This window comes from Anolis sagrei, chromosome 6 (assembly GCF_037176765.1).
Source record: "Anolis sagrei isolate rAnoSag1 chromosome 6, rAnoSag1.mat, whole genome shotgun sequence".
In the NCBI taxonomy this organism is placed as follows: domain Eukaryota; kingdom Metazoa; phylum Chordata; class Lepidosauria; order Squamata; family Dactyloidae; genus Anolis; species Anolis sagrei.
In genome coordinates, this window is record NC_090026.1 from 52,288,056 (window position 1) to 52,300,239 (window position 12,184).

The window sequence follows — 12,184 nt, forward strand, 5'->3', positions numbered from 1 at the left end:
TCTGAACCAAACTTGGCAGAAATATTCAGTATGCCCAAATGTGAACACTGGTAGAGTCTGGGGAAAGGAGGTCTTGACATTTGGGAGTTGTAGTTTCTGGGATTTATAGTTCACTTACAATCAAAGAGCATTCTGAACTCGACCAACAATAGAATTGGGTCAAACTTCCCACACAGAATCCCAATGACCACCAGAAAATACTATGTTTTCTGATGGTCTTTGGCGACCCCTTTGACACCCCCTCACGACCCCCTCAGGGGTCCCGACCCCCAGGTTGAGAAACACTGTTCTACAGCCACCTTCTTATCCAGTTTCTGAAATTGGACTTTCGAGACTCAGAAGCACAGAAGTGTAACTCTTAACTCTCAGCAACTCTGTTCATTTCCCCCCCTTTTTTTTAAAACCAACACCCTTCTCCTTTTAGCACGAATCTGTCTCTTTTATGCTGCTTGTAGTAGGGTCCAGTGGCAAATAAATCTTCACCAGTATGATGAAGACATGTTTCATTTTGTTTCTCTGAAGGCCGAGCGTTCCCACATTAAGCAGAGTCTATGTTGTTGTTGTTCATTCGTTCAGTCGTCTCCGACTCTTCGTGACCTCATGGACCAGCCCACGCCAGAGCTCCCTGTCGGCCGTCACCACCCCCAGCTCCTTCAAGGTCAGTCCAGTCACTTCAAGGATGCCATCCATCCATCTTGCCCTTGGTCGGCCCCTCTTCCTTTTACCTTCCACTTTCCCCAGCATAATTGTCTTCTCTAGGCTTTGCTGTCTCCTCATGATGTGGCCAAAGTACTTCAGCTTTGTCTCTAGTATCCTTCCTTCCAGTGAGCAGTCGGGCTTTATTTCCTGGAGGATGGACTGGTTGGATCTTCTCGCAGTCCAAGGCACTCTCAGAACTTTCCTCCAACACCACAGCTCAAAAGCATCGATCTTCCTTCGCTCAGCCTTCCCTAAGGTCCAGCTCTCACATCCATAGGTTACTACAGGGAATACCATTGCTTTGACTATGCGGATCTTTGTTGCCAGTCTGATGTCTCTACTCTTTACTATTTTATCGAGACTGGACATTGCTCTCCTCCCAAGAAGTAAGCGTCTTCTGATTTCCTGGCCACAGTCTGCATCTGCAGTAATCTTTGCACCTAGAAATACAAACCCTGTCATGGCCTCCACATTTTCTCCCTCTATTTTCCAGTTGTCAATCATTCTTGTTGCCATAATCTTGGTTTTTTTGACGTTTAGCTGCAACCCAGCTTTTGCGCTTTCTTCTTTCACCTTGATTAGAAGGCTCCTCAGCTCCTCCTCACTTTCGGCCATCAGAGTGGTGTCATCTGCATATCTGAGGTTGTTAATGTTTCTTCCAGCAATTTTCACCCCAGCTTTGCATTCATCAAGCCCCGCACATCGCATGATGTGTTCTGCATACAAGTTAAAGAGGTTGGGTGAGAGTATGCAGTCTTGCCGTACGCCTTTCCCAATCTTGAACCAGTCTGTTGTTCCGTGGTCAGTTCTGACTGTTGCTCCTTGGTCCTTGTACAGATTCCTCAGGAGAGAGTCAAGGTGGCTTGGTATGCCCATCCCACCAAGAACTTGCCACAGTTTATTATGATCCACACAGTCAAAGGCTTTAGAATAGTCAATGAAGCAGAAATAGATGTTTTTCTGAAACTCCCTGCCTTTCTCCATTATCCAGCGGATATTGGCAATCTGGTCTCTCGTTCCTCTGCCTTTTCTAAACCCAGCTTGAACATCTGGCAGCTCTCGCTCCATGTATTGCTGGAGTCTTCCTTGCAGGATCTTGAGCATTACCTTACTGGCATGAGAAATAAGGGCCACTGTACGGAAGTTGGAGCAGTCTTTCGCATTTCCCTTTTTTGGTATGGGGATGTAAGTTGATTTTTTCCAGTCTGATGGCCATTCTTGTGTTTTCCATATTTGCTGGCATATGGCATGCATCACCTTGACAGCATCATCTTTTAAGATTTTAAACAGTTCAACTGGGATCCCGTCGTCTCCTGCTGCCTTGTTGTTAGCAATGCTTCTTAAGGCCCATTCAACCTCACTCCTCAGGATGTCTGGTTCTAATTCATTCACCACACCGTCAAAGCTATCCTCGATATTGTTATCCTTCCTATACAGATCTTCTGTATAGTCTCACCACCTTCTCTTGATCTCTTCAGCTTCTGTTAGGTCCCTGCCATCTTTGTTTCTTATCATACCAATTTTTGCCTGAAATTTACCTCCAATGTTTCTAATTTTCTGGAAGAGGTCTTGTGTTCTTCCTATTCTGTTGTCTTTTTCCACTTCCATGCATTGCTTGTTTAAAAATAGTTCCTTGTCTCTTCTGGCTAACCTCTGGAATTGCGCATTTAACTGGGCATATCTCCCCTTATCAGAGCAGAGTCTATACTGAGGTTTTATTCAGACTCCAGTGCAGTAACAAATAGGTTCATCGTTTTCTAATAGAAGTGCTAAAGTTCTGACTAAAATCTGGAGTGGATTTCACTGCCTCACCAGGGCATTGCATTAGAATATACTATAGTTTTTAATTCTTATTTTCCTGAATGCTACCTATAGTACCTGACTCTTATCTTCTCAATTCATTCATCCCCTTATTATTATTATTATTATTATTATTATTATTAATAATAATAATAATAAAATGGGGGGTCCTGCTCTCGGCCCCGCCTTTATCACATGTGCGACTGGTGAGGACGAGGGACAGGGCCTTCTCGGTGGTGGCCCCTCACCTGTGGAATTCACTCCCCAGGGAAATTTATTTATTTATTTATTTATTTACCTTACTTATATACCGCTGTTCTCAGCCCGAAGGCAACTCACAGTGGTTCACAACAAATACGAACAGCAAATATTCAGTGCTACAGTATAGAAACAGTCAACAACCTAACACATTTCACAATCAATAAACAGTTACTACAATACCCATTCACTGTCGTCTCGTCATCCAAAACATGCTCCAGATTCGTCATCCATTGTTCCAGTGTTCATTAACCAATCATTGCACTAATTATTGGAACGCCTGCTCAAACAGCCAGGTCTTCACTTTTTTGCGGAATACCATTAGAGATGGTGCTAGTCTAATGTCCGTAGGAAGGGCGTTCCACAGGCGAGGAGCCACCACCGAGAAGGTTCCATACAACATATAACAATTGACTTAACACATTATCCATAAATTACCAATAAGCAATTACAATGCACAATTATTACAAAAAACAACCGTACCCAATCTTCTCATCATCCAAGCGTAGTCCAGGTTCGTCGTCCATTGTTCCATTCCTATGTTCCATTACCAGATTGCACTAAATTACTCAAACGCCTGCACAAACATCCAGGTCTTCACCTTTTTGCGGAATACCATTAGAGATGGTGCTAGTCTAATGTCCGTAGGAAGGGTGTTCCAAACCGAGGAGCCACCACCGAGAAGGACCTATCTCTCGTCCCCGCCAGCCGAGCTTGAGAAGCAGGCGGGATCGAGAGCAGGGTCTCCCTGGAAGATCTCAAAGTCCTGGTGGGTTCATAGGCAGAGATGCGGTCAGATAGGTAGCTTGGGCCAGAACCGTTTAGGGCTTTAAAGGCCAACGCCAGCACTTTGAATTCAGCCCGGTAGCAGATCGGTAGCCAGTGGAGTTGGCGCAACAGGGGGGTTGTATGCTCCCTGCGCTCCGCTCCTGTTAAAATCATGGCTGCCGAGCGTTGGACTAGTTGGAGCTTCCGAGCTGTCTTCAAAGGCAACCCCACGTAGAGAGCGTTGCATTAGTCTAAACGGGATGTAACCAGAGCGTGGACTACCGTGGCCAAGTCAGACTTCCCAAGGTACGGGCGCAACTGGCGCACAAGCTTTAGCTGTGCAAATTAGGTCATCAACATCCCTCCTCTCTTTCAGAAGGAAGTTAAAAACCTGGATATGGGCAGGCGTTTGGGTAAGCTGGCAGATGGATAAAAGACAATGACGACCAGAGTAGGAAAGGACAATGACAATGCTGGATGGATTATGGATTTATGAATTGACGAACGTTGACCACATGATGATTTTATTGCTATAGTCGTTTTAATTTGACTGTTTTAATTAGTTATAAGTGTCGTTATAACTTGTATATTGTATTTTGTGAATTGTTGGGCATTGAATTGTGCCTTTTGTAAGTCGCCCCGAGTACCCCCTAGGGCAGTGTTTCTCAACCTGGGGGTCGGGACCCCTGTGGGGGTCGCGAGGGGGTGTCAGAGGGATCGCCAAAGACCATCAGAAAACATAGTATTTTCTGTTGGTCATGGGTGTTCTGTGTGGGAAGTTTGGTCCAATTCTATCGTTGATGGGGTTCAGAATGTTATTTCATTGTAGGTGAACTATAAATCCCAGCAACTACAACTCCCAAATGTCAAGGTCTATTTTTCCCAAACTCCTCCGGTGGTCACATTTCAGCATATTGAGTATTTGTGCCAAGTTTCGTCCAGATCCATCATTGTTTGAGTCCACAGTGTTCTCTGGATGTAGGTGAACTACAACTCTAAAAATTCAAGGTCAATGTCCACCAGATCCTCCCAGCATTTTCTCTTGGCCATGGGAGTTCTGTGTGCTAAGTTTGGTTCAAGTTCATCATTGGTGGTGTTCAGAATGCTCTTTGATTGTAGGTGAACTATAAATCCCAGCCACTACAGCTCCTAAATAACGAAATCAATCCCCCCCACAACCCCACCAGTATTCAAATTTGGGCATATTGGGTACTTGGGATTTGAAAATATATCCTGCATATCAGATATTTACATTACGATACATAGCTGTAGCAAAATTACAATTTCGAAGTAGCAATGAAAATGTTATGGTTGGGGGTCACCACAACGTGAGGAACTGTACTAAGGGGTCGCGGCATTAGGAAGGTTGAGAACCACTGCCCTAGGGGGTTGAGAAGGATGGGGTAGAAGCGCTAGAAATAAATAATAAATAAATATTCTGGGGTCTCTTCCAATGCTATGATTCTGTGACCTTGTCTTCCTTCTGACCCTCAGGAGAGACCAGAGGTCCGTGTACCCAGAGCCCCAGAGGACTATGGGGATGACACAGAGGGATACGTAGGTGATGATCCAAATAATTCCAATCCTCCAAGCTCTCCGCCTTGCAAGTTCTTCTGGAAGACCTATATGCCATGTTGAGGTTGCGCCAGTCCTTCCTTTAGCCTGGAAGGAGACAAGGCAACTGCTCCTCCTTCACTCTTGACTATGGGATGGGTACGACCTCCGTGGTCTTGAATAAAACTTATTTATTATACATAATCCTTAGCAATGTATTTACGACTGCAATTCTAGCTGTAGCCACAAGGGGAAATGTTGCACTCAACGACTGATCTATCGTCTAGATCAGGAATCCTCAAACTAAGGCCCAGGGGCCGGATACGGGTTCCAAGGTCATTTTCCCGGCCCTCGCTCAGGGTCAACCTAAGTCTGAAACTACTTGAAAGCACACAACAACACAATCCCATTTCTTCAGCCAAAAGCAGGCCCACACTTCCTATTGAAATACTAATAAGTTTATATTTGTTAAAATATAAACTGATCTGGCTGGGGTGGTCCATGCCTTATTCACCTCTAGACTGGACTACTGCAATGCGCTCTACGTGGGGCTACCCTTGAAAATGGCCCGGAAACTCCAATTGGTCCAGCGGGCAGCAGCCAGAATGTTAACTGGGGCCCATTACAGAGAGAGGTCAACCCTCCTGTTTAAGGAGCTCCACTGGCTGCCGTTTATTTTCCGAGCCCAATTTAAGGTGCAGGTGCTTACCTACAAAGCCCTGAACGGTTTGGGACCACCCTACCTGCGTGACCGCATCGCTGTCTACGAACCCACACGCTCACTCCGGTCATCTGGAGAGGCCCTGCTCGTGATCCCGCCCGCGTCACAAGCGCGCTTGGTGGGGACACAGGACAGGGCCTTCTCCGTGGTGGCCCCCCGCCTCTGGAACGCCCTTCCGAAAGACCTCAGACAAGCCCCTACACTGGCAGTCTTCAGAAAGAATTTGAAAACCTGGCTGTTCAAATGTGCCTTCTCAGACTAGGAACCCCATGTGCCTTCTCAGACTAGGAATCCCAGGACCAAATCCCAGAAGCACTTTAGTCAGAACCAAGACCATCTCACACTGCACATCGCACTTATATTATAATCCCATATCCCTCCGACACATCAGCACTTTTAATCCTGTACCCCTACTCCGGCCAGCTCAGTTTTAACAATGTCTTGTTGTATTGCTATTGTATTTTTTTTCCTGCTTAATCTGTTTTATTTGCTAGGTATTGTATTGTTGTATTGTGTGGGCTTCGGCCTGGTGTAAGCCGCATCGAATCTTTCGGGAGATGCTAGCGGGGTACAAATAAAGTTATAATAATAATAATAAAATTGTTCTTCATTTTATTGTATTGTTTTAAGAATTTTTTGCATTACAAATATGATATGCAGTGTGCATAGGAATTCATTCATTTTTTTTTCAAATTATAATCCGGCCTTCCCAACAGTTTGAGGGACTGTTACCTGGCCCTCTGTTTAAAAAATTCGAGAACCCCTAGTCTAGATCTTAAATTTGTATGCCACAGTGCCACCTAGAGGCAATTCAGCCTTATTGCATATGGAACTAAAAGAATAAGGATTAGATGGAATTGTGGATGCAGTGATTTTCCTGCAAAGGCCAAACAGATCTGAATATCCTTTCCAATAATCCACAATGCTGGTAGTTTCCCACCCGATTGGCTGAGACAGTGGCACCTTTGCGTACTAATGTTTTGCTGCAGCATAACTTTGTTCCATGCTAAAAAATTATTTAAAATATTGACGAATGCATTAATATTTTTCAATATTGAAAATATTCTGTATAAATGTATTGTCGAAGGCTTTCATGGCTGGAATCACTGGGTTGTTGTAGGTTTTTCTGGGCTATATGTCTATGTTCTAGAGGTTCACTTCGGTCATCTGGAGAGGCCCTGCTCGTGATCCCGCCTGCGTCGCAAGCACGTTTGGTGGGGACATGAGACAGGGCCTTTTCTGTGGTGGCCCCCCGACTCTGGAACACCCTCCCCAAAGATCTTAGACAGGCCCCTACACTGGCAGTCTTCAGAAAGAACTTGAAGACCTGGCTGTTCCGATGTGCCTTTCCAGAATAGGAAATCTCCAATACCAAGTCCCATAAGCACTTTATTAAAACTAAGATTGCTGCACACTGCACACTGCAATTGCCCTATAATCCTACATACCTCCTGTCACATCAGCACTTTTAATCCTGTATCCATTACTTTGGCCCGGCCCAGTTTTATTGTGTCTTAGTGTATTGTTTATTGTTTATATTGCTTTAATTGTTTTTAATTTGCCTTAGGTTTTGTATTGTTGTATTGTGTGTTGATGGCCTTTGTAAGTCGCATCGAGTCCTTCAGGAGATGCTAGCGGGGTACAAATAAAGTTTAATAATAATAATAATAACAATAATAATAATTTTCTCCTGACATTTCGCCTGCATCTATGGCAAGCATCCTCAGAGATAGTGAGGTCTGTTGGAATTAGGAAAATGGGTTTATATATCTGTGGAATGACCAGGGTGGGACAAAGGACTTTTGTCTGCTGGAGCTAGGTGTGAATGTTTCAACTGACCACCTTGATTAGCATTTAATGGCTTGGAAGTGCCTGGGGGGAATCTTTTGTTGAGAGTGATTTGATGTGCCTGATTGTTTCCTCTCTGTTGTTTTGCTGTTGTAGTTTTTGAGTTTTTAAATACTGGTACATTTTGTCATACGTTTTCTTTCCCATCTTTCTAAGTTTTAAGTAAACAATACCCAAGTCCTTTTTAAAACAGTTTTTATTTTAATTAGATCAAGTGCCAAATCAGTAATAGAGGTTATAAACATTATTTTGGTTGACTCGCAAGCCTGATCAGTGATACCTGGAAACTTAAATTTTGTTATAAGTTGCACCAAAAAAACTCAAAATCCAGACATGATAAATGGCTGAAGGTAAAAGGGATACAAATGCAACAGGTATAGGTGGTAAGTGTAATAGGAGACAGAATACCACGTGTCCAGTGACACCAAGGCTCTGGTGTGAAACGCTTCAGGCCTCTCTATTCTTTTCCCTCCAAAACTGTTATAAATCTTGCTTTCCATTTGATTAATTCTGAATTGTCTTGCATGACTGGCCCATTTCAGTCCACCTGAGTTGTCCCCAGCCCCACAGCGCTGGCATAGGCAGTGAGGATATCCACCACTTGTTTTGTCTCTAAGGTCATCCGTGCTTCATTTAACCAGTCCTGTGACACTCTCCTGGATTCTCCTCTCAGCTGATTGACAAATTTAGCTGCCAATTCTAGATCGCCATGCTCAATGCAATAGGATGCGTAAGAAAGCAACTTAAAGGTCTCCAGGTCTTCAGGGCCAAGCTCTGCAGGTGGCTTCAGCTGCTGGGGGTGAAACAAGAGGAGGGACTGCAGGTACGACAAGAAGTACTGGTACAAGCTATTTCTTGTTTCATCTATCAATGCCACTCTCTTAGCCAGCTTTTGGACATAATGGAACCGTGCTCTCAGGGCCTCTTCGGTGTACACCCCACGGTTGAGTGATTCCTGGGGAAGGGCAGCCGTCAAGGCTTTGGTGAAGGTGTTGTCAGAACAGCTGGCTTTGATGGCTTCTACGGCACCCTCCAAGGGCTCAGTGGGGCTGTCTCCAGAGGCCGTTTTCAAGCTTTGCTTTAGAGCGTCAACTGAAAGCCACAGTTGATGGGCCTTCCTGGCTTCTTCCTCAGCAACTGAGTGACCTGTTAACATAAAATCCCACGGTGTTAAATGGCAATAAGAGATTGATCAAAAATCATTGCATACTTTAATAGAGCAAACATTTAATCACTATTTTTATTTATTTAGTTATTTATTACTGCGCTTGTATACCGCTATTTCTCAGCCTAAATCGGCGACTCAACGCGGTTTACAACACTACAAAAATCAACAATATTCAGTTTAAAAGCATAAAAACACATATACAATACAAATTATTGGGCCACCAATAACAATCCAAATGCATCTCTTAACTGGAATCGCAATCCAATTTCAACGTCCATGAATCCAATCCTTTAATCGTCAAAGTTCATTGCACCGGGTTAACCGAATGCTTGTTCAAACATCCATGTCTTCAGTCTTTTTCGAAACACCATCAGCGAGGGGGCTGATCTTACCTCTATGGGGAGGGTGTTCCAAAGCCGAGGGGCCACCACAGAAAAGGCCCTGTCTCTCGTCCCCGCCAGCCGCACCTGTGAAGCTGGCGGGATAGAGAGCAGGGCCTCCCCAGAAGATCTTAGGGTCCTGGTGGGCTGATAGGCCGAGATATGTTCGGATAGATAAGTTGGGCCAGAACCGTTTAGGGCTTTAAAGGCCAACGCCAGCACTTTGAATTGAGCCCGGTAGCAGATCGGCAGCCAGTGGAGCTGGTGCAGCAGAGGAGTTGTATGCTCCCTGCGCTCCGCTCCTGTTAGTATCATGGTTGCCGCCCGTTGGACTAATTGGAGCTTCCGGGCCGTCTTCAAAGGCAACCCCACGTAGAGAGCGTTGCAGTAGTCAAGACGGGATGTAACCCCGTCTTTTTTTACACTGCTCCATCCATTTCATATATGTTATCTTATATCTTATATCTTGGCCTCATGTTAGCTGTCCTAAGTCCCCTTTGGAGAGATGGTGGTGTGATATAAATCAAGTTTATTATGTACTAGCCGTCCCCTGCCACTCGTTGCTGTGGCCCAGTCTGGTGATCTGGAAAATAAAGTATCGAGAAACTGTTGGTTTCTAATATATGTAATTTCTTTCTGCTTGTGGGTAAACAGTATTTCTTGCTGTATCTTTGTCAGTGTTGATATGGAGATTATCTGGTTTGCCTACTCTGGAATATGCAACATATAATTGTCCTTCTTTAGGGGTCCCTTTCAAATCTAGGATACTATATATGTGTGTGTGTGAATCATATCTATCTATCTATGGCTGGATGGCTGTTTGTCAGGAGGGCTTTGAGTACGTTTTCCTGCCCTGTTGAAGGGAGTTGGACTGGATGGCCTTAAGTATTTTCTGTTGGTCATGAGGGTTCTTTGTAGGAAGTTTGCCCCAATTCTGTCATTGGTGGGGTTCAGAATGCTCTGTGATCGTAAGTGAACTACATATCCCAGCAACTACAACTCCCAAATGTTATGCGTGTTCATATTTGGGCATATCGAGTATTCGTGTAGAGTTTGGTTCAGATCCATCCTTGTTTGAGTCCACAGTGCTCTCTGGATGTAGGTGAACTACAACTCCCAAACCAAAGGACACTGCCCACCAAACCCTTCCAGTATTTTCTGTTGGTCATGGGAGAACTATGTGCCAAGTTTGGTTCAATGCCATCACTGGTGGGGTTCAGAATGCTCTTTGATTGTAGATGAACTATAAATCCCAGCAACTACAACTCCCAAATGACAAAACCAATTTTTTTGAGTGGAGAAAATACATTGGGTTGTTAGGTATATCGTGTCCAAATTTGGTGCCAATTGCCCCAGTGGTTTTTGAGTTCCGTGAATACCACAAACGAACATTACATTTTTATTTATATAGATTGCCGAAGGCTTTCATGGCTGGAATCACTGGGTTGTTGTAGGTTTTTTCGGGCGATATGGCCATGGTCTAGAGGTATTCTCTCCTGATGTTTCACCTGCATCTATGGCAAGCATCCTCAGAGATAGTGAGGTCTGTTATTACTAGGGAAATGGGTTAATATATCTGTGGAATGACCAGGATAAGGCAAAAAAACTCTTGTCTGCTGGAGCTAGGTGTGAATGTTTCAACTGACCACCTTGATTAGCATTTGATGGCTTGGCAGTTGTTTGGTGTGGTTTGTTGGTGCCTGGGGCAATCTTTTGTTGAGAGGTGATTAGATGTCCCAGATTGTTTCCCCTCTGTTGTTTTGCTATTGTAATTTTAGAGTTTTTTTAATACTGGTAGCCAGATTTTGTTCATTTTCATGGTTTCCTCCTTTCTGTTGAAATTGTCCACATGCTTGTGGATTTCAATGGCTTCTCTGTGTAGTCTGACATGGTGGTTGTGAGAGCGCTCCAGCATTTCTGTGTTCTCAAATAATATGCTGTTCTACTTATGCGGAGCTAAGTGTTGAAAGGCTTGAAGCCTTCACAGAGAAGTGCACATTGGTAGACAGACAATAAACCTTTGCCTGCAGGTTGTAGGTTACCAGATGGCACATATCATGCTAGTTGAGCTGTCAGGTATTGGGATAAATTAAGAGCACAGAGTCCTAATTACCCGAACCAAATATCTGAAACAGGCACTTGTCCAAATTGGTAGCCAGTGATCAACATAACACTCCCACAACCTGTAGCAGTTCCCTATTGCCTGCACTCAGTAGGAGGATTTGTCAAAGAATCACTTTTGCATTTTGCCCCAAGACAATATAAGATGTACTTGTGTTGTAGTAGAGCCTGTGAGTAACGTTACAAACAGTAGTATGGGTACCAGAATGGGAAAAAGGGTTACTCGGGAGCAGGAATCTGATGATGAGCAGCACAGAAAGAGGATCCGGGACATATTTACAGCACCTACAGGTGAGGAGTCATTTGAGGGATTCTCTGGGGATGGGTCAATGAGTGAAGGAGAAGGAGGAGACACCATGGATTGGACTAAGATAAGAGAAGTTATTTGTGAGGAGCCAACAACTAGTGATACCTTTATGGGGTTCTCTGGGGGTGAAGACTGGCAATCAGGGGATCCAACTGAATCGTGGGGCGACCTAAGTCTTGACAGAAGATGGAGGACTTGGAGGGAAGGACAAGGGAATTCACGTGAAGAGCCGGGAGTAGCTGCGGGGGATTCTGATGGGGCGGTGGTCAGTTCATCTTCTCATGATGATTTGTAAATAAAAGTGGGTTCAGGGGTGAGGGGTCCTTGCAGAAGGCAAGGTGTTGATGAGCTTTCGTGTGTTGGGTGCTGTGTGGGAAAGGATTCTTGTGGACTTGTTGCTGCCTGTTTCGTGCTCGGCGTTGGTTTGGGATCTGCAGTTTGGATTTCCTGATCGTTTGCATGTTACTGACCCGGATTGGCTTCTCGTGAATGTGGACTACTCCCTTCCTGGACCGGTTTGGCAAAAGACGCTGCTTCTGCGGACACTGGAGCAGCGCTGT

The 12,184-nt window shown here is 44.6% G+C and overlaps 1 protein-coding gene across 2 annotated transcripts in view; it reads right to left on the reverse strand.

The window, feature by feature from the left end:
- Window positions 1–7,826: 7,826 nt before the first annotated feature.
- Window positions 7,827–12,184, reverse strand: part of IMMT (inner membrane mitochondrial protein) — a 31,256-nt gene continuing 26,898 nt past the window's right edge. For both annotated transcript variants that reach the window (XM_060781326.2, XM_060781325.2), the window contains one exon: window positions 7,827–8,794. In XM_060781326.2, the coding sequence (XP_060637309.2) occupies window positions 8,187–8,794 (608 nt within the window). In that variant the 3' untranslated portion in view covers window positions 7,827–8,186. The remainder of the gene's footprint in view (window positions 8,795–12,184) is intronic.